General features: G+C 37.0%; 2 protein-coding genes and 1 long non-coding RNA gene across 4 annotated transcripts; 1 reads left to right on the top strand and 2 right to left on the bottom strand.

The window, feature by feature from the left end:
• Window positions 1–4,060: 4,060 nt before the first annotated feature.
• LOC120326179 (uncharacterized) lies at window positions 4,061–7,541 on the bottom strand. 2 transcript variants are annotated; one of them, XM_039392429.2, is made up of 3 exons: window positions 7,247–7,541; window positions 6,419–6,602; window positions 4,061–4,819 (listed from the first exon to the last, which is right to left on the bottom strand). In XM_039392429.2, exons 1-3 carry the CDS (start codon window positions 7,487–7,489, stop codon window positions 4,509–4,511), a joined length of 738 nt encoding a protein of 245 aa, XP_039248363.2. In that variant the 5' UTR covers window positions 7,490–7,541; the 3' UTR covers window positions 4,061–4,508. The 2 variants fall into 2 exon arrangements, with proteins under 2 accessions (XP_039248363.2, XP_039248364.2); XM_039392430.2 differs by having other exon boundaries at window positions 4,061–4,789.
• Window positions 7,542–8,513: 972 nt separating this feature from the next.
• On the top strand, window positions 8,514–10,373 carry LOC144422189 (uncharacterized). The gene is made up of 3 exons (XR_013475185.1): window positions 8,514–9,366; window positions 9,684–9,875; window positions 10,011–10,373. It is a non-coding gene; the product is annotated as an uncharacterized LOC144422189 (long non-coding RNA).
• A 347-nt stretch (window positions 10,374–10,720) lies between these two features.
• On the bottom strand, window positions 10,721–12,404 carry LOC120326190 (small nuclear ribonucleoprotein Sm D2-like). The gene is made up of 3 exons (XM_039392441.2): window positions 12,244–12,404; window positions 11,210–11,389; window positions 10,721–11,097 (listed from the first exon to the last, which is right to left on the bottom strand). The coding sequence occupies exons 1-3, from the start codon at window positions 12,246–12,248 to the stop codon at window positions 10,914–10,916; spliced, it is 369 nt and encodes a 122-aa protein (XP_039248375.1). The 5' UTR covers window positions 12,249–12,404; the 3' UTR covers window positions 10,721–10,913.
• Window positions 12,405–22,366: the final 9,962 nt, after the last annotated feature.

Below are 22,366 nucleotides of genomic sequence, written 5' to 3'. Positions count from 1 at the left end.
TATATCCTCACTGATTAAAAAAATCTAACTGGAGGTGCATGAACTATTTGAAACCATAAGGGGTAAGTAAATATGTAATTTCGGCAAATGGGCAACTACGTACCGTACTGAATTAATAACTTCGTAGTATTTGACAAAGGCTGGCTTTTCTACATGTACTTAACAGTGCGATGCCCGGGTGTGATATACAACAATAGTATTCACCTTACCTTTTACCGATTTCTTTTTACCCCAACTTTCAAAAATATCATTAAAATCGACAACAACTGTCAAAGCAGGCACGAACACCATTCGTGCTACGCCTTGAAAGCAGCACACATCCGCTCGTTTTCGTCTCGTTAAGTATGTGCATTGGAGCGTGCTATCGAATACGATCTTCGGACAAAAATGCCGGAGTTGCGCATCATGTTGTTTAATGTCATTGCTTATACTTAAGAGAAAAGCGGTTTTTTAGATTTTCCACTAGATGTCCAAAAAGTGTCAAAGAACAACAACAACAAGACCAACATAATATTGAAACGACTACGTGTCCAATAATATTGAAACGATCGTTATGTCCACTACGTGTCCGTGTCCAATAATATTGAAACGATCGTTATGAATTAGGTTGTGAAAAAGTGAGAATACATGTGATAACAAGAGAGCTATGCTCAAATATATGGGCACGTAGCGCCACCCAATGGCAATAATTTTGATGACGTCATAGCGAGAAAAAAAAGTAATAGCCTTCTGGAGAAAAATTTTATCTTTAACCACTGAAAATTTCAAAGCAATTGGTCCAGTATTCGAAGAGAAAAGCGATTTTTTAATGATAATGACGAAAGAAAATAACAATAACAACAAAATTTTGAAACGATCGTTATGGCCACTAAACGTGTCCAATAATAAGGGCGTAACGTGGAATGGGGAAGGGCGAACAAAACCGAAGCGCGCGATCGGCGGTGCGTTTGAAGACCACGTATTACCCGTGCTGCCGCGCAATTTTTAAAATAATGTGAGGTGCTCCGAAGATGCTCTCGTTTACAATAATATAAGAAAACAGTTGTAATATAGGTATTTATGAACCATTTGTTCGCGTTCGACTATCGCACTCTTTATGAGTAGAAAATGTTCGTGTTTTGTGATAGGTGTGCCGCGAATATTTAAAGAGATAAATAGTGTGCTGCGATATAAAAAAGGTTCGGAACCACTGAGTTAATTTGTGTGTGTATAAGCTTAGTTTGGCAACTTTTTTTTGAGTTTTGAACTGCACTCACATGCGATAGGATAGGATAGGATTTACATATTTATCCCGGGGGAGAGGAAAGCCGATAAGACGGCTTATCCATATGGCGAACCACGGCCTCTCGTCCGGTTACCATTCCAAGTCGGGTATGGGATTAGTTTTACTGTATTGTTTGTTTTCGGAAGCATGGACTTGGTGGTGGAGGAAGCCGTAACCGACCAGCGGTTACGTGAACCACCCAACGACGGCGAGGAGTCCAGCAATCCTCTCGCACATAACCATCCCTGCATGGGATTCGAACCTGCGAACCCACGCAGAGTAGTTAGAGATGCGGTGGCGAGCGTATTCCTAACGCTTAGCCCGTTGAGCCACACCGCCGCGCCATATACGCCATATACGCGATATACGGTAAATGGTGTTTCTCGCGCGTTTGAACGACATGGAATATTTTTTCTAGGAGATGTCATAGTGCCGTCGTGGGACACCTCGGATTAAACTGACTTCGTTAACATTCTGTTGTGTTTGATTTTATTGCTTCTTCACACAGAGTTCGGATATAATTGACAGCAAAGATTTTCGCTGGTGAAAGAATAGTCCGCTGAGTGAGCCAGTTATTTGTTTTTGCATGAACTTGAATCAGCAGAGGGTACTTGCTATCGCACCCCTGATTACCATGCACGGGTTCGCATCCCGCTGGGAATAATTAGGTGCGAAGGTATTGCCGCACTCCTGTTCGTCGTAAGGTGGTTTAGGTCAGTGGTTCCAGTCCGCGAAGCTTTTTTGCCGGTCCTTGGTTTATTACGCAATTTCTCATCCGCCGTCATATTGCGACGTCTTTCGCGACATCTTGGCGCCGAGCAATCACACTTTTCGCTTTTTCGGCTCCGATTCATTGCGAATGCGCTCCATCAAATCTCGCAAGATTCAGAAACCTAAAAATCGGCACGAGTGCTTTTTTTGTTTTGAGTGCTTTTTTCATGATTAATATATGACCATCCATATAAAACGTTATGCATATTTCTTTGTTTAAACCAGAAAACAGTCAAGAACAGTAAAATATTTCAGTAGGATATGAACTTGTTGCGACCCTGCAGGTGGTCACGAGACACGCAAAAAAGCATGGGCCGCAGAGATGTTTTCCAGTATTTTGAGCAGACAGTAGGATTTTGAGCCTGGTGCCAAGTTATCGACGACTTTGTCATTGTAACGTAAATTCGTTTCGTTTGAGGCGTCGATCAACTGCAAAGGATTAATATGATGAACCCGATGAAAAAGGAAAAGCTTGATTAAAATTGTGATTCTACTTTACAGTCCATATTTAAAAAAGAATTACTTGACACAATTTTGGAAATCTATTGATAAGAATACCTATCACTAAGTAATCGAGCAATCAAACTGTTGTACATATTTTCAACCAGTTACTGCGTTATGCGAACTAGATTCAATTAAAACGAAGCAAAGAAATCGGCTGCACGCGCTACAGAGCTCCGTGTCGCAGAAACTTCTTTGAGGCCTCGTTTGCAATTCTTTATTCGAAACGAAACAGCAGCAAAATTCTTACTGGAGTTAATTGTGACATGATTTGACATGTAATATACATATTTTTATATGAGATGTTTTATGATTTCCTTTTTTACGCATATTGGGTGCTCAGCAGTGCATTTCATTACGCAAATATATGGTATTATTTTAGTGTTGACGGTCACTGATGATCGATACCGTCAGTATTGCAGTATAAAACAGAACATTCACAAGATGTGAAATAGATCAAAAAATTCACGTGTATTGCTGATGATGATTTTTTGAAGGAAACAACATACAAACATTCAACGACTGTACAAGAAGTGACCAGTGAGTTTATGTTAATTACAGTCACAATTGTTTGCATTTGGTTATGGAATAAAATTTAAACTTTAGATAATTATTCAGAAATACTGACATACAATTTGTTTGTTTTTTAAATATATTCATCCATCTGTTATTCTTTACTTTGTTAATAATACTGTGGTGCTGTTATTACATGTGGACTGTAGGCTACAGTTATCTGATGTTAAGGGTTTCATTTTGTAGTGATCAATTCATTATATCGTATTTTTTTTTTTGAGAATTGGAAATAATATTATCCGTTAACCAAGGTTTACATTTGATGCCAATATCTTCGATTTATCACAATATCACCGAGCGATGGGGGAAATTAAGCATTACTTTCACAACATATATATATCATGTATGCAACTGTTGTGAACCGCTTGTCTGAGGGAGTCTGATTTTGGTCAGGCGAAACGTTACAGAAATGCATTTGTGTTGGTGTGCAGTATTAAATCCACCACTGCTTTTATGTAACAGGTACTTTGAATATTTGAAATTAAATTGATAGTGACAAAACATGTAAACCAGTTAGTAAGCACTGACTCGTAAAATCCCTTCCAAAATAGGTATCAAAAAGTTTGCAATGTTGGGTATACGAACGAACGGCTTGGAGTTCAGCAATCCGCTCGCATATACCGGTATTTATCCAACATGATATTGTAGCCTTCCATCCACGCATAGTTTGTATTGCCAGACTTGGTTCCTCATATCAGCAAAAGAAAATGCGGTTTTTAAAGCAATACAATTCGAAGAGCAATCAATAATTTTTTATACTTCATAATAGAACGGATACAGTATGCAGTTAATACTACTTAGACTTCAACTACTACTGCTTACTTCAATATTATTATTCACAGTACTCTTTGAATCCGCTACTGGGGATGTGGGATGATGATACTAACAGTGCCCTATTTCCCTTCTCTCATTCATTGGTAGATTGTACTAGCCTATTTGAATATACCCATATTTCTGAACTTCACTTATTTATTATGTTATGTCATACGACTCATACATGTTAGACGTAAATGAATAGATGTATAAATTTATTGCATTTTATGAGTTCTGAAGCATATCATAAACTAAGTAATTGCAGTATTTTTAGTATTTCATATACGTACATAAAAGGTCATTGCAATTAAAAGGCTTCACTTGCATTTGAAAAGCTCAAATTGTTAAACGGATACCTACAAAGTAGATAAGAGCTAGATTTCAGGTAGTATTTATATTACCGCCGCGCAGTAACCGGTCCGTGTAAAAAATGCTAGTTATAGTTAAGACTAATAAAAGTTTTTCGACTCCATAACAGTATCCGTCTAACAATGGATTATTAAAAGCTAAGCAGAACACTCACATAAGCGTCATATTAGATTCGGCAAAATAGAAGTTCTACATTTAATCCGAGATAAAGAAAAGTTCAATCGCAGTAAGGTAAATCCTTGAAGTCCTGAGAGTTTGAATGCCACTTAATTTTCTTTGTTTCTTTGTCCTTGATCCAGCACCCTTTATTTTTATCTGAAGAACCGTGCTTGTTTCCTTTGTCTGTATTTTTATCATCAATATCATCGCCATCATCATCATCATCATCATCTCCGACGTATTTATGTTTTCCGGCGATTTCTAAGTTTTTTTGCTTACTTGTATCCTTGGACTCGTCGTCATCATCATCGTCGTCATGCTTGTCATCATCATCGTCGTCTTTTAATGAAAAGTTGATAACATCATTGGCTAACAAAAAGGGTGACGTAACAAATAAAATTCAGCCAGCCACTCAAACATATTTTTCAACATAGTTCTAATCCTGTAATATAAGAACTCAACATACGATTGCACGATAGGATAGAACTTTGGCGTCAAGTTTATATACTGTACTAATGTCACTACGTAAACTTGATTAACATTACAATCTTAACATAAATTTACTACATAGCTGTTGAAACGCCAAATACAAGTTTAGTCGACAGCTACGATGCAATATACCCATTTGTTGGGCAAAACAAAAAACAAGAAGGTTCTTACAGGAACTTATATCAATTTTTCTTCGATTAGGAGACCAAACACGCAATTAGGATTTCACTTTAAATATACATTTTTGTTGCGGTATTTCGAGACGCGGTGGACTTCAAATGCGTTACTTGATACCAACATTGGGAAATCTATAGCCATATTCTATTTTTTACACTCGTGCAGAATAGCAAAAATGCCATTGTCTGATTAGCCACTCATCGTAGGTATGGTTCGCATAAGTTCAGTGGTGTACCACGGATCTCGTTTTAAGGAGGATTACAAATTTCAAATAATTATGTGAGAGATGAGAATAGATACCGACTATCTGTTAGGTACCGGTACCGTACATCATCAGAAAAACGGTATAACCTACACTTCATGTTAAGTGTTTTTAAAAACGTCAAATCTCATGTGGTCGTTTCTAGATAGATTGCCGACTAGAGGTCCTACGAAATAAGAGTTGCTATTTTCAAATTGCAGTACCTCGTCGCAAACTAATCGAAGTAGAATTATCTCCAACTATTCGACCAGGTGGCGCAGATCTTTTTGGACCGGAGGGAAATAATAGGTGGATGCCGCTAATAACCTTTACAGTATTTCGATTCTGGGCGCGAGCCACTAGTTTACCAAAAGGTGGGGCGCGGAAGAGACTGACAAGCTAGGACTCTACCTTGTGATGTAATAATGAAAGTGATTTAGTTTGCCAACTTTATTTTGTACGCTCCTTGCACATGTTTATTTAGTATATATAAATGAACTCCTCATTTCGTCTATTTGGATCACTTCATTTCCTCCCTCGCTAAAAACATTTTTTATTTTTTTATTTTTTCAATCTTAAAAAGATCTTCATCTTGTGTTATGCACAGGGCCCAATCGCGCTTCTGTACAATTTGAGTGGTATATAACAAGTGCATAAATAAGTATCACAATAATAGTAATGAACTAAGTAATATTATCCCCGTTACCTAACGGCAAATACAAAGCTTTGTCGTAACGAAAAAGAGTGACGTCATTATAGTCTATCTGTTTCCAATAGCAGGGTGTTATCAACGGTTCATTCAAATCTACCCTACATGTCACGAATGTTATATTGACTTTTGACTCAAAATCAGCTGAAAAATTTTTTTTGCGCGCCCCTTCGAGTAGAGCTGATTTTCATGATGAATAACTTTCTTGAAACCGTATGTTTTGTGTTTGTGCATATATATGCAATTTATATTTAGTTGGACTTGGCAATTTGTATGTCAGTGGTATGTTAAAATCAACAAAGCACGGTTTTGCAATATAGGACTTGGCGTGTTTAACGATAAGAATTCTTACCCGTAAGAATGCATTTCGTTTGTGATGAACCTCCTTCACCGGATTTGAGGTTTGAGTGTTTGGAGTCACCCCTTCCATATTTGAAATACATACCAACACCTATCCCAGTTCCTATGAAAACACAGATGATGAGTACAGACAATACAATTGTCAAGCGGGTGCTGCAACATCTCTCTCGTCGAGCCTGAGAATGATGAAATTGTTTTTAAGCACTGATGATACGACGAACCATTACTAACATATATGGGATAATGGTAGATGATATGTTCTTATAGATTTAAATTTTGCGAGATAGAGTCTGCCCAACAAAATAAAAGAGTACAGTATCGTACAAATTATTATTACTTTATATTTTAAAATCGTATGAATGGTCATTGGATATGAAAGTAGAAGCCCGTAAAAGCCCCGAACTTTTCGCTTCCAATTCAAATCTCTCAGCATTCAAATTTAGTCAAGTTGCATAATACATTTTGCAGTCAATATATTCGAATTGATTATGAGACTGTTCTTCTAGTTTTGGATAGACATAATTCGAACGATTATTTTGTTTCCATTTTTAAATATCGTATTACCTTGGTAATGATGCCACGGTTATACCCCGCTTTGAGAAAATTCCCATGAAAAATAATTCACGCATGCATCCAAGTTCGAAAAACCAATAAGTTCGCGTAAAAACCTACTAAAATCTCATTAAAACGCGTAAAAACCCACTCAGTTTTATGATATATAATACTAATTATTGAAATCGAATAGACCATTTTAAAAATGCGACAAGACAGAAATCTGCATAAGTAGTTCAAAATGCACTCCTAAAAAGTGAAGACTTACATATGTTGATGGCAGCACTGTTGGGTTCGCGTAAGCAGGCGCGTGTTGTACTATTATCGGCGGTTGCATTGACCTCACATAAACTGAATCATCTTGTGTTGCATTATATCTGTCAACCCTCTGCGCGGGTATTCTATCTACATAATGTACTTGGCGCTCTATGGCATTTGGTCTCTGTATTCTTTGACCAGAATAATGCTCATCGTTTGGTATTACGGATCCCGGAAGAATTGGGTATTCCATTTTCGTGCACAGAACTCGATAAGAACCGCGACTGGAATGAGGCGCGATTACCTTCCGCGATTATATGTCCTGAATATTATATATATATATATATATATATATAATTAGATAAATTAAATGTTTACAATATTTTTTGTAACCTGATAAAAGCTATGTACAGAACTACGTTGGTCTAAAATATACATACTTCTATCAATTGTCAGACATTCTAGTTGTGGGTGTTTCATTGTTCTGATCTAATTAAATAAGAATTCAAACCATAACGACAGCAAAACACTGGTATGAAATTTATTGTAGCGTGTGGTGTGGATTTCCACAATATTGTTCTTATAACAATCCAGGTCACGAGTTATTGCTGCGGTACTTACAAAGAAAATACTCTTTTCTTCTCGGACGTATATACTTATGTAGCATATGGCAGGCAGATAAATTCACGTAAAAATGTTAAATGTATATTTCACTTTTTATGTGATCTGCTGGGATTAAGGACATGAAGTTTGGAAACAAGTCATTTTGCCAGTTTTTGTTTTGAATATGCAATACGTTAACTCGCTCAAGAGTTTTTTTTCCTGGATACGTCGAACACGTCCCCCTTCGCAGTCGTGAATTGCCATGTTTAGTGCAGTCGCCAAAGCATCGAGCAGACAGCGGGCTAAGGTTGAGGTCGTACGAAGACTTGGGTTGGATTTGTCGTGTGTGTACTCGTCTAAAGAGCTAATTGGCGGAATGATATCATGTTGGGCAAAAGCATATATATATCTGCTTTTTTATATCGGCTAGGTGGAGATTCCATGCCGAATATGCGATGTACAGTGGTGGAATTGAGAACGTTCTCGCAATCCGTTCTTGGACTGTCGCGATGATCATCGAACCTGTTTTTGTTTTAGTTAGACATTAGACGACGGCGGCAAATGTGTACAGTGTACATCAGATGACAATTAGCGTTATATTTGAGGTTTCTAAATTCATGATTAGGTTTATGTAAAGCAGGGGTCGGCAAACTTTTGTCGTTCGCGGGCAATGGCGGGCCGCACATATTTTTAGAACGTTAAAAACCGAGAAAATGGCCAATGAATCACATTTTTTCACACAGATTTCAGTTAAAATTCAAGCAGCGCGCGAAGACTGATCATTTGAATATTTTCTGCGCCATTAAACCATTTGCACTCAGCATCAACTTTTTTACGTTCTGTTGCCATTTGTCTAAATATAATCAATTTATAGGCTCATTAAACGAGTGATCGTGAATTATATACTTGTTAGGTTATAATATAATTTAGTGTCTCGAAACAAATTCTGTTACGTAATGAATATAATCATCAATACAGTTGTTTTGTTAATATAATTCAGTGAAGAGTCGCGGGCCGCGGATGTTTGAGTGCTATTTAGAGTTCAATCAAAATGTAAAAAAGTTGTCATAAAATACATCCCATGTTTAAGAATATTTGTTCAAAGTGCGCAATTTAAAAAATTGTCTTAAAAGTTATATATCATAATGAAAACAATGCGCCTGTATGTAGTCTGTGAGTTTTTGAAACCTTGCCATTTTCTGAAAAGCAATATAAGAATCATAGACAGTGTATTTATTCACAGTAGTAAATGTTTAATGAATTTGCTCGCGCTGATAGTGCTTTTAATTTACGTTGAAAATATATGGTTTGGCGCGAGGTGACGCACGAGTTTTTTTTTTTGTCATTTATTCAAGGGGCGTGTGACTTTTTATATCACTGAGCCGCAGAGAATTAGAAAAGTATGTAACTGCAGACTTTTGAAAAATTATCAATTCTTATTATTTTGCCTTCAGATACTCATGAAAAAAAGGTTGGCAGATAAGGAGGACCAAGGTCAACTACTACAACTATTGTCCTTATTCGAAGGTAAAATTCTCAAAAAAACAACTATAAACATCGAAATACAACTGACTCTTCTAACACTATCACGTAATTGCATTTAGTACCCGACTATCGCGAATTTCACTTTCCGCAGCATTCAAATCCTAGTGACTCGTGTGCACCGCTTTGCATGTTCAGCGGAAACTCTTGACTTGACACGACCCACAGTTTGGAGACCACCGATCTGGATTTAGTCCAGTTATTCTCGCAATCCCATTCGCTGCTCGCAACGGGCTAGTTAAAGTTGAATCTCATCACCTTGCTGATCGATATTTTTGTGACCGCCTACTTTACTTCTACAGGAACACTTGAACATGGATTGTCGATTGCCGCCAAGTCCGGGCTTTGAACTCCTATGGCCGGTCTAAAGCCGAATTGGCATGGAGTATGACGGGCTCACAATCGATGCCATTTCCAACGACTGGCTTTACATCGAATGTGTCCATTTCAGCCATCGGACTCCGTTTACTGCCAACGTAGCCAGCAGTCTCAAGGTAGCTCAAACTTATTTTTCTATGTAATACGAGCGTCGTACTGCGTACGAGTGGCTACTGGGTTGGATGAGCTCTCATCTGCTTAGGGCTAGTGTTCCTACTATTTGGAGGTGGCTCAAACTTTTTTCTTTGTAGCACGAGTACATCCAGTACCACGATGGCTACTAACGCCGAAAGATAGGATTCACATCTTTATCGCGGGGAAAACCAATAAGACGGCTTGATCAGATGGCGAACCACGGGCAATATTTCTCAACACTGTACTTGCCGGAAGAAGCTGATTGCCGACCATATCAAAGTCTGCGATCGGCCTTATTCAACATTCCCGGTCATACAAAGAATTGATATCTTTCGTCGTGATAGTTTTATTTTTTCTCGTCGAGGTCTGCGTGCCAATAAGAAATTCTTCACGCATTTCTCTTAAAAAAAAACGGGGAACCACCGCCTAACATTATATGTCAGCTTGTAACCGTTACAAATGGACTACGCCTACTTTTAATATAAAGGTAATAAACATCACCAATTATCGTACCAGAGAAATATTTCCAAAGCTGATTTTATTTAGTATAACACCATATGATCGTTAACTTTCTTTCAATTTGGAATAACTACAAGCGAAATTGTCACAAAATAATATCAATGAATAAAGTTAGTTCACTGGACGCATCAAACACCCAATATACTAGGGCTGAGAAATCTTATTTTTTGTTGCACAGAGCTACGCTCAGATACACATCTAGTTTTTAATATCTAAATATCAGTTTTCAAAGAATCCCAGACGCAGTGATAGTTTTCTTCCAAAATTGACTGCACACTAATACTATAGCAGACTCGACGCAATACAATTTGAAACAATGTCTTCTTTTTATTGAAAATCAATATAAAACCATGATTGCAGACTTCTGGCTCCTGTACAACATATATGCGCAGGAATACCTGAAAATTTGTCTTCAAGCAGGTTGATAAAAATGATATTCGCAGCTACAGCAGTTAGGCATCTATATGTCAAACTAGATGTAGCTGCGAAAAAAAAAACAACTAAGCCTTGGACTCAGCTGAAGCAAGAGGATTCTTCAGCACAATAATGATAGAGTCTCCACGAATAAACATCTTGCTTATAAAACGATCACGATTAACAGGCTTCTGCTTCGTCTTTCCTTTACCAGTTTTTGGAGTTTCTGTCCACATCTCCTTCACATTTTCCAGAACCATATTGCAATGCCTGTTAACAGAGATAAAACTGTTGTTGCATGAGAATAAATCAAATCTGTGTGGGAACTTACAATACCGTTTCATATACTTTAGCAATATTTTATATAGCAAAATCTGCTTACCTATCGAATGCTTTAACTCTAGCAAGTAACTTTCTGTTATTTCTGCAGTTGATCAATATTTGTGTATTGTTTTTCACTGAATCAGTCAACACTGATAAAGGACCAGTTTGAAATTCTTCTTTTTCTCGTGCCTCCAACTCCTCAGCAGTCATCTCACTCCTTGGTTTGTTTGCAAGCGCACTGTAGTTGTCGAATTGAATACCGAATTAGTAAACTGGAGCGAAACGTATAGGAAAATATGGGGTAAAAGATATTGTCAAGCTGTCTATATTTCAGTATTTGAGAGTCCACTTACTGCCTTATGCAGTAACTTGATACCAAATGGGGATTTCTGTATTGCCTAGTTCAGTCGTTGAATGTATAAAGCGGTCTGGCAGACTGGAGGTGGACTAGACCGCTTCACTCACAACATTAAAGCTGTAAAGCCAAAACAAGCATATTTCGAGTTCAGATTACAGGATTATATCAAGTATGAAATGTTAATATCAATCAGTAGAAGTAGGCTAACTATCGTTATAAATATTGATAATTACTGAGTTACTATAATTAAGGCTGTTAACGGGGGTCTTACTACTGTACTACTTACTGAATACATCGCATTACAGAGGAAAACAGCGCGAAACAGTGGAAACCAGCGCAAAACAGGTGACACAATTATTACCACTTCATGATGGCACCTGCCACGAAAGAATCACGGTACCTCTCGCCATGGTTTTATAGCGCTACCCGTATTACCTGTATATTCACGTGGTTATGTACCGGTACCGGATTTTACGTCATCATTTTTTGGGGATTTTTTTGGGAGGTACCGGTACCTGCGGGTCTTTTGACTAAAATAATGATTAAAAACCTATTTTGCAAATAAAACATGGAAATATTATATTGCTCCTAACGTTTCATTTTTGTAGTAGAAAATTTCCAAGGGCTCCCTCAAACATTAACTAACCAATGATTCACATTGTCGCTATTTTTCTCATGCAAAATCATGTTGATAACTAGTTTATAAAACATAAAAACTGTTATATTGTACTCACGCCATTTTGCAGTTACTCCGTATGTAGATACAGATTAAAACCGATTATGATCCAGCAATGACGCTGAAAAGAAAATTCCACTCACCAACCGACAAGCGAGCTACGAGTACGAGCGGCAAAAGTAAGTCGTATATAATATAGTAGACTCCAATCAGTAATTTCGTTTCCCCGACCCTTGACCCCTTAAAAATTCCAATATACCGTGAGACGAGGCCCTCGAAAACGACTATAAAATGAGTTTCGTATCGCACATATGGTAATATAATAATTTTTTTAGTTTCGTATGAAAATCAACACACTAAACGCATTACAGCTTGTTCCCATTAACGAAAGTTGCACATTTTCTGTAACTATGCAATTCAAGAGTCCTGCTGCACACTTAGAAACGTTTCGTCTGACCAAAATCAGACCTCCCTAGCCAAGCAATTTACAACAAAGAACAGCATAAGAAGTTGCGTTTATTTTACAGAAGCTATCAAACGCATTCATCTTTATGCAATGAAGTCACAAATTAACACGAGAGCACGAATACACAAAAAAAATCGATTATATATTCGCTGTTTTAAGTTTGCAGATATAGCTGAGCAATACCATAGTCTATACTTTATAATATATACTCTATAATGTATTCTTAAAACATCTGAAAATCTATCTGCTTGAACTCAAAACGTCAGTTACGATCTTTTGATCTTCGTACAAGAAAATGTCAAGCGCAAAAGCTCCACTGATCGTCAAGCTGCTAGTACCTATACAGTTACCAAACTGCCCGAAAGTAAAATGTCCGACCTGGTAACAGTGCTTGAGAGTGAAATATTAAAAACTCTGAGACTTGAAATACCAACCATCATTAAACAACCCATGGAAAGGTTGGCCCATGATGTTTCTTTACTCTCCCCCCTCTAGTATTGGCATCCAGGAGTCGTTGTCATCACTAGATGAATTTCTGAAGGAAGTGAAATCTCAACTATCCCTCTGAAGTGGAGGAGATAAAAAAAAGCCAAGACTTCATCGCAAAGAAACCAAAACGAAGTTATTACCAAAACCTTATTGTCCAAAACAGAGGTAACCTTAGATAGATAGATAGTTTATTTCGAAAACTCCATAACAAACCTAAATTAAAAATGGAGAATTCTGGAGGGCAAGCAAAACCTACAAAAAAGTTTAAAACATGAAGTATCTCATGTGCCTGCCCACCAGCACGCACACCTTAGATCAACATGGCAAATATTTAACAAAATCAAAAACACACATAATAAATCAAAGCAACAAGTTGAGGAAATCTGTCTGAAAAATGGCAGTATCACTAGGTTTGACTTTTCGATTTCGAACAAATTTAAGTACTTCTGAACCATTGGGTCCAGCCTCTCTGAGAAGTTTTCAAATGATTCGGGTAATTTCAAACATCTTCCCCATAATCGCGTGAGCAAGTCCATTTTTATGAGTTTGGCTACCGCAAATGAACTGTTGGTAGAAATTCAAAATCTGAAGGTTAGGAAGGCAGTTGGGCCAGACAATATTCCGGCCTCAAATATGTTGCTGACCTTGTTGCTCCGTGTCTAACAGAGTTCTTTAATTGCTATCTCTCACTCGGCATATTCCCTTCATCTCTCAAAATTGAGCGGGTAATTCCTCTTTTTAAATCTGGAAACAAAAAACTTGCTTCAAATTATAGACCGATATCTATTCTTTCATCGATTGATAAAATTTTTGTTTGTACGCTCAATTCACAAGAGGCTTACTAGTTTTTTCATTAAATATGTTGTCATGAATTAATCTCTATTCGGTTTCCAAAACAGTTTTCAACATCGTATGCCATTTTGGGTACTATATTTTTTATATATGACAAACTATAAAAAAAGGAGTTTGTTGGTGCAACCTTTTTAGATTTGAAGAAGAGCTTCGATACCGTAAGGCGTAAATTGAGCGGCAGATCACACAGTATGTTCAAGTAGGTACAAATCCTTTTCTTACCGGTGTTTCACGGGTTCCCACAAGGTAGTTGTTTAGGACCTCTTAGATTTTTTGTATTTATTAATGACATAACTAGGGCTGGGCATATTCGAATACCTGATGATTCCAGAATCGAATCGAATCTCGAATACTTGAGATATATATAATTGTATACAATTTTTTTTATTGTAACTGATTCTTTCAACGAATGAATTACTGAAAACGTAGAATACATCACTCAGACAAATTGCGAGCGTTCACACGCAATAAGAAACACGTTTTATCAATAAATCACTACAGAAAATAGTCATATGTCTGGAATGCATTGAAAAAATAAGGCTTCAATAAAAAAAAAATTAAGGAATATACGTTGACCATTGGCGATGAGAAAAAAAAATAAGATGGCGGCGATTCGAAATGCCCAGCTCTAGACATAACTCGTTGTTCTTCATTATTTTCCAAATTGTTTGCCGATGATACCAATCTCCTCGATAGTGACAAATCTCATGTAGCCCTTCAATAGAGAGTGAACACTGAAATTGCAAAAGTAGCAAATTGTATGAGAGCCAAAAAACATCGATAAATCAAAAACTATGGTAATTAATATCACCAAATAAAAGTAAAGCTCAAAATAGTCTGACAGTCCAAATTGATGATACAGAACTTGAAAATGTCAATTCATATATATATCTTGGTTTATATATAGATAACAAAATGAAGTGCATGGGACGTTCAAATATCTGACCTGGCTGTTAAATTAGCCAAGTCAGTGGGAATACTATACAAGCTTCGACATTTTACATAGCTAACCACTTTACGTATGGTCTCCTATTCTTTATTTCAATCCCATATTCAATATGGTATTGTGGCGCGTGGTTCAGCAGATAAAACCTTATTGCATCGCATCGAAATTCTACAGAATCAAGCGATTTCAGATGTAGAATATGCACTCGTCTTAGTCCTATTTATCGTAGACTTGGTTGATATTTACAAAATTGAAATGTTGAAATTAATGCACCATCACCACCACAACGAAAAACTTCCTCCAGCATTCACTACCTATTTTTTAAGCAGAGTGATGTGCACTCATATGGAACACTCTTATTATGTAAATCGTTTTTCCACCAAACTCACCCAAAATAATGGTTCTCCTAATTTCTTTAGTTCCTATTACTAATTGTTGTTCTCTTCGTGATTGTGTTTTTTGGTTAATTTTCTTTGAAACTTGTTTCTTCCCTATATTTTCTGCTCAATTCAGGTATCGCTGATTAGACGACTAATTGAGTTTTTCGCGACCCCTCATCAATTGTTATGAATCAGTGTGTTCCCGTATTTTTTTATTCTTGTGTGCGTTTATTGCTTTACATTGATTCTTGCACGGTAAAATAAATATCTGAATCTGATTTTTCACTGAGAAATTTACACGGAAAAGTCAAGAAAATTGAGGCCCCAAAACAGAACCTTGTGGTATAAACATATTAACATGTTTTGACGTAGACCTCACATTACCATAAATGACATATTGCATACGTTCGCTTATGTAACTTTTGATCAGCGCCATGGTTTACCTCGTATACCATAATGATGAATTTACTGCAATAATATTGAGTGATCAATGGTGTCAAAAACCTTTTCCAAGTCGACATAAATGTTAACAAAATGTTTTTTTTCTCCCAATATTCATATAATGATTAAGGATGCCAAGTATGAGTACTTACAAGTATTCGATTCTTATCCGATTCCTAAATTTTCGATTCCGATTCTCGATTCCTCGACATATTACCGAAAAAATATACCCACCCAAGCAATACCATATGAAATCAAGCAAGACAGCGATGTTCAAATTCTGGACGGACAAGAAGGCCGAAACTAAGTAGTATGGGTATCCAATATGCCACAGGAGACAAAACCGCACAAAAAAAAAACGAATCCCTCAAAACCCACAGAGATTTTTAAAATAAATAAACGTTAAAGCCTACTAGCGATATTTATAATATATATATTATATATAGTGAAGTTTGTGGTGTCGTAGCAACTCAACATAGCAGTGAAGCAGTTTATACATATATATATATGTGAAGAAATTGCCACTAAACGTTACACATTGTTTGCAAACAAAGTTTCAAACTCGAGAATCGATTCCGGTGCATGGAATCGATTCTGTAATCGAATCCGGACTCGATTTCGCCATCCCTAATAATGATGAGTAACGCTGTCTAAAACTGCGTGAATAGTTGAGTGTTTCAATGTAAAACCGAATTGTTTATCTGACAAAATATCGAATTTGTCCGAATATTCTGTCAATCTGGAATGCGAAAGATTTTCAAAAACTTTCGATATAGCTGTGAGCACTGAAATTGGTTAATAATTGCTCACTATGTTTGGATCTCCTGATTTTAACACAGGTGTCACTTTTGCCACTTTCAGGCATTGAGGAAAAACTCCTTGCTACATGCATGCTTTAAAGAAATCTGTAGAGTACTTGCTAATGATATAAATCATAAGATTTGGAACACGAATATACAGACCGTCCGGACCAGAAGCTTTTCTTGAATCCATTTTGTTTACAATGGAAATAGTTTCATATGCTAGTATAGGCTCCAGATAGATTGAATTTTTCTGAGGTTTTCCCAAATACTTCATAGAATTATTTGTCAGTTTCGATGCAAGATTAGGACCAACATTTACAAAGTAAGTGTAAAATTCGTGGCATATGAACTGATGGTTGCATATGATGCCATGAGTTGTCTCAATTTCGTGTGGAAATTTTCGTTTACGTTTCTTATTGTTGATTGTTATGATACGCCCCAAACAACGATATTTCATGCTTGTATGGAAGGTTTATGATTAATTTAATGACGAATCTTGAGTATTCAGCAGACACATACTACTATATAGGCTACCGTAGGCATTTCCAACCTTTTTAGTGTCGCGGGCTCTTTTTTCATGGGGAAATTCATTGCGGGCCGCAAACGTTTTTACCAAACTCAAACACCAACCCAATTCTGATTTACGTTAGAATTTGAGCGTCGCTAAATCAAACGCCTGGATTGCACAACAATTTTACGGATTTCTGCACACAAAGACCATGGACCATGAAATTCAACTCAACTTTTGTGCAAAGTGCACATACATTGGCGTCAAAAATAAAATCAGAAGTTTTTTCTTTAACTAGTTCGAAACTTTGATTGCCATTGCAAAATTGTTTAATATCAACGAGTAGTTTTGATACCGCACAGTGTAACTAACTGGCTTGTCAAATTTTCGTTCGTCAGTGTACTCCTATGCTTCGACTTTACAATTTTCAAATTCTTGGACTTTCCAAATTCTCGGAATAAGACTTCAAGCTCGGAACAGTTTTTTCTGCATATTAGGCATACATCGCTGTCTTACAATTCCGATTTTCATCCTCAAGCTTCATCTTTTTTGTTCCAGACGTACCGGTGGATTTGTTTTTGTGGTTCAACAACATTCGATAAAACACAGTACCGTTAGGTGACTTCAACCTTGATGACTTCACAATCGGTAGAAAACTCATTGCATCGCCACAAATGTAGCACGCTTGAGTGGCCCTCTGTAAAATCATGTTCTGTGGCGCTAACAACGCTTTTCTTATTGCGGAGTCGCGTGAAATTATAGCCCAAATTCTAGGAAGATTTGATATCATACCAGGAAATTTTTATGTTAAATATGTTTATATGTCCGTATTTATATGAAAACTTTAAGTGGGCCAAACGAATTCTTCCTGTGGGCCGCATGCGGCCCACGGGTTGGACATCCCTGGGCTACAAGCATATTTGATTCAGAAAATAATGACCGTGTGTGTAATGCACATTTGTGAGAAAGATGGGAAAGTAACCAATTTTACGTTGCTGTCAGTTTGTCTAAATTCCCAAAGTCGACAAGAAACTCGGCAGCAATGATAAGTTATGCAGGAGTTGAAAGAAATGAAGCGATGGAGAGGTAAGAAATCAAGTTGTGGGCTGAAAGTTGAAGTTTTAGAATATACAAGGCATTTCAGATTGTGTGACTTTTCGAGATTCAGTGTAGATATAATCTAGTATGCAAGCACTGCAGGACTGTATAGTACGTCATATAAAGTGCATTATGTATGGGAAGTATTAGTGAGTATTTAGTGGTATTTTCATTTGTCGAAAAACACTTACGTTGCTCCAAATATGTGTTCTTCATCATTTTAGATACCGTACTACAAAAAAACGACAATGCTCCACCAATCCAACCTGTTGCGGGCTATCATCGCTGCTGCTATCAGCGCTATACCTGTAAGAATGAAATGTATCAAAGGAGTCTTTAAAAAAAAGCGTTAAGGTATATGAGAATCATAACAGTTGCAAACAGCTTAGATGGGCTATTCATATTGAAATACTTTCTCCGGCAATTGAAACTGCCTATCAAACTGATCTCGAAAACTCGAAATTTTCTCCATTTTTTTTCTTAACTATGAAGATGTTTTGAGGTTAACGAGGCATTAATAAACGAGAATATCGGTTGGAAACCGAAGACTTATCGATCGATAGTTAAGGGTTCCCCCAAAACAGAAACTGCAGTTTCGATTCATCCGCTCTTGTAACTTGCGCACTGCGCATCGCACACACACACTCGGCGGGTCTCAAAATTCTCTCTCTTTACAAAAATCTAGATCACTATATCAATAATTAATTGATAACTCGCTAATTATACGACATAATTCGCCCAAAATCAATAGGCTTCTGGTCCGAGATAAGATGAATGCACATGCAAAATCTGGAGCAGATTCAATCGCTTTCGTGAGATATCGTGTGCATCTAACAGACATACAGACAAATACCTATCAACATACTTACCGATTAAAATCGATAAGTAATAAAGCTGAGGAATTTGTTAACTATGAGGATTATTGAGGAATAAAACACCATACTATGCAATTTCAAGAGTCCTGCTGTAAACTAACATAAATGTATGTCTGTAAACGTTTCTTCTGACCAAAATCCGACTTCCTCAGACAAGCAGTTTATAATAGTCCGGCAGAATCGTGGCCGAAGATTGTTTTGAGACATAACGTTTTTTTATTGTTTAGATATAATGTCGATGACATAAATAATGATACCCATGTGGATGTGGAGTATTTAATGTTGAGCATTTTTTCTAATTGGATTTTAAGGCGCTACGGAAGTATTCGTACCAAGATGACGCACATCCTGAACCCTAACCTGGTACACATACAATGTTCAGGCTGTGCGCCATCTTGGTACGAATACTCCGGGAGCACCTTTTTGTTAAAAACAATTATTTCTTAACAACATGGGTTAGTTTTGCATACATAGTAACATTGAATCTCCTCACAATGTCAGAAATTCAATTTTATAACAATGAATGGTAGTTTATTTCCCTAATATAAGCCAAGATCCATCGACAGCATCTAGCCACTTTCTTTTTCACTTTTCAAACTGCATTTGCGTTGCCGCGGGCATTTCGTTTTCTTGCTTAAAATTTCGGGACCTGGGAAATATTTTATTAGTTGAAATGGATTGAAATATTCGACCTTGTCTTTCGCTCCGAACGAGGCCATGTAAAACCGTCCACTGGTATCTAACGATGTGTAACGTGTTTACTTTTCGAAGAACCGGAACCTTTCAGGTTCAGCATTGACTTAGGCCAAATTGTTATATCCTTGTGGAGATAGAGGGTATGCGTATGCGGAACCGAGATGTGCACCTGTTATGAGTTGAGTCAAACATTTTTTAATCACTAGTACATCACACACATTTTCCTGAGTGCCTCGGTTGTACGTGGTAACGCGCACATTTTTGCGCACGTGCTCAAATTCCACTTGTTTCTTGACCTATAGGTTTTTGACGAGCTTATGTGTATGATTTCATCCCATAGAATTTGTATGCTGTTCTAAAGAATAATAGTTTTAGCTTTTTTTACAATGCCGAATTATATAGTCACATTCATTTAAACCGCGTGTTGTAAGTGAGTTTTGTAATATTGCGTGTTGGTTTTCAACTGGTTTATCGATATTCATCATTTGTCATCCTTAAATCGGTGATGCCAGTAAATCTGTAAGATAAAAAGATCCAAGTGCAGTTTCAAGTATTTTGTGGCGTCTAGAGCTGCCGCAAAACCATGGCGGGCTTTCCAAACCATGGCCGACCAAACTCACGGCGACTGACTTTTTAGCTGTCACAAACCAATAGCGAGCTGCCGTGATTACGGCAGCAAATCGAATACCACCAATTTTGCTGCCGTAACCACGGCATGTCGGCTGTAATAGCAGGGCTGCCCCTGATGGTGATAAATATTGGGTAGGTAAGTTGTAACGCTTTTCTCATGAATACAGTTTTGATGTATTTGGGGTCAGGATTAGGTTTAAGTAGATATAATTCCACATGATAAACTAAAATATTGTACAAGACTTTGTAAATATACCGGCAATAGCGCGATAAAACCATGTCAAGAGACGCCGCGTACGTTCGTGGCATGAGCTGCCATGAAGTGGTAAAAACTGCGCTTCAAAAGATCAGTATTATCTGCATTAAACAGCAGTACCCACTCAAATGACAGCTGGGGCATGGATACTCATATAATCTGCTTCATCCTGTGGCGTTTCAATATGAAACCTGCCTCTTACCAGTTTACACGAGTGTCAATTGGTATCTAAGCTTAGCCAGAGACAAAAAGTTTCGGACTGCGGTTGGCGTGACGAAATGTTTTTGAATATATATTCTACAATAAGATTATTTGATTGCATATTACTGAAAGTTACGCCTTATATGTTTTCCCATTGCATTATTCCTTCACTAATATTCGATAATGTGACGCTCATCTGACATAGTTTTTCAAGTGTGTAATTAGGTATAATCTTTTCCACGCAGTTCAGATGAGAATGTGCGAATATATCTAAGAATCGCTGATATTGGTTTGCAATGAAATGAAATCCCATCTTGGCATTCTTCCCTCTCGCAATTGCTGTGTATATTTATCGGAGAAGTTCTTTGGCATGGTTATTAAATGAAGAAAACATGGGAGTATTTTTTCTACTTCTCTACTACTCTCAAATCTTCACATTTTGTAAAAACTTTTTTCCATTCAAGCTGTTTTTGAAACATCCTCAACAACCACAATTGATTCTGTCATTAAACAAACACTCCGAAACAAACACTTAAAGTCATCAACAGATGCATATCAACAAGTCCTAATATTGCTAAATTGGTCTTTATTTTACCATTTCACATGTAATGCTTTTTGGTAAACCTGTTATCTATCGTAAATACAGCACATTTGACTATGTTGTAGTGTAACTTTTTTGGCCTCACTTTTTTAATATTTGTAGTTAGATCTCTTGGGGCAAAACATGATCATGTTGTTGGAATAACTTGGCACTTTACCACTCGTATATCATTCATTGTCGAGAATATTAATGAAATCATAAAATTTAACACCCGTTTTCGTTAATTTTTTGCTGTAGCTGAATTCGAGGGACAGCATGACAACATGCAAGAGAAGCACGGTCGTCTCTCAGTTTTGGCAGGGTTCACCAATATGGCGCACAAGCTGAACATAGTATGTGTACCAGGTTAGGGTTGAGGTTGTGCGCCATTATGGTACACAGATTTGACAAAAAAACACTAATACAAATATCAAGCCGTAAAAAAATGCTCAAGGCTGCAAACTCCACACCCATGTAGAAATGATGGGAAAATACCCCAAGATGAATAATCACAAATAAAAAAACTTTATGTCTGAAAACAAGGTTAGGCCCAAAATAGCCCCTTATCTGCCGGACTACAACAGTTTGTTGTTTGACTCTTGAATTGCATAGTAAACTAAAAGTCTTCGAAAGACATAATGACAATTAAGTTATTTGTTTTACAATCATTTTTTGGAAAGACAACTGAAAACTGACAAAACTGCAAAACCACGAAAACGAGGCAATGTTTAATGTTCAAAGATAAAATAATCTAGAATCTCAACAAATAATATCTAAAATATTCTAAGTTCAAAAATAATAATCCAAAATACCAAAGTTACATTTTCAATAAAAAACAAAAATTCTAATATAAAGAAAATAATTACTCATATCGATAGTCAATACGTCATTTGGAACACAAGTAGGGCAACTTAGGTATTTATCATGAGAAAAATTGAAAGCTTGTTGCCATCTGACCTG

The sequence above is a fragment of the Styela clava genome, chromosome 4, assembly GCF_964204865.1.
Source record: "Styela clava chromosome 4, kaStyClav1.hap1.2, whole genome shotgun sequence".
NCBI lineage: Eukaryota > Metazoa > Chordata > Ascidiacea > Stolidobranchia > Styelidae > Styela > Styela clava.
The sequence above is the reverse complement of the archived record's forward strand: the minus strand, read 5'-3'. Positions and strand labels throughout refer to the sequence as shown.

Coding starts and splice junctions, on each gene's coding strand:
- LOC120326179 (XM_039392429.2), bottom strand. CDS start 7,489: ATGGAATACCCAATTCTTCCGGGATCCGTAATACCAAACGATGAGCAT. Junction 6,603..7,246: donor CAGTGCTGCCATCAACATAT/GTAAGTCTTCAC, acceptor CATCATTCTCAG/GCTCGACGAGAGAGATGTTG. Junction 4,820..6,418: donor AACGAAATGCATTCTTACGG/GTAAGAATTCTT, acceptor CCTTTTTGTTAG/CCAATGATGTTATCAACTTT.
- LOC120326190 (XM_039392441.2), bottom strand. Junction 11,098..11,209: donor AGAGTTAAAGCATTCGATAG/GTAAGCAGATTT, acceptor CTCTGTTAACAG/GCATTGCAATATGGTTCTGG.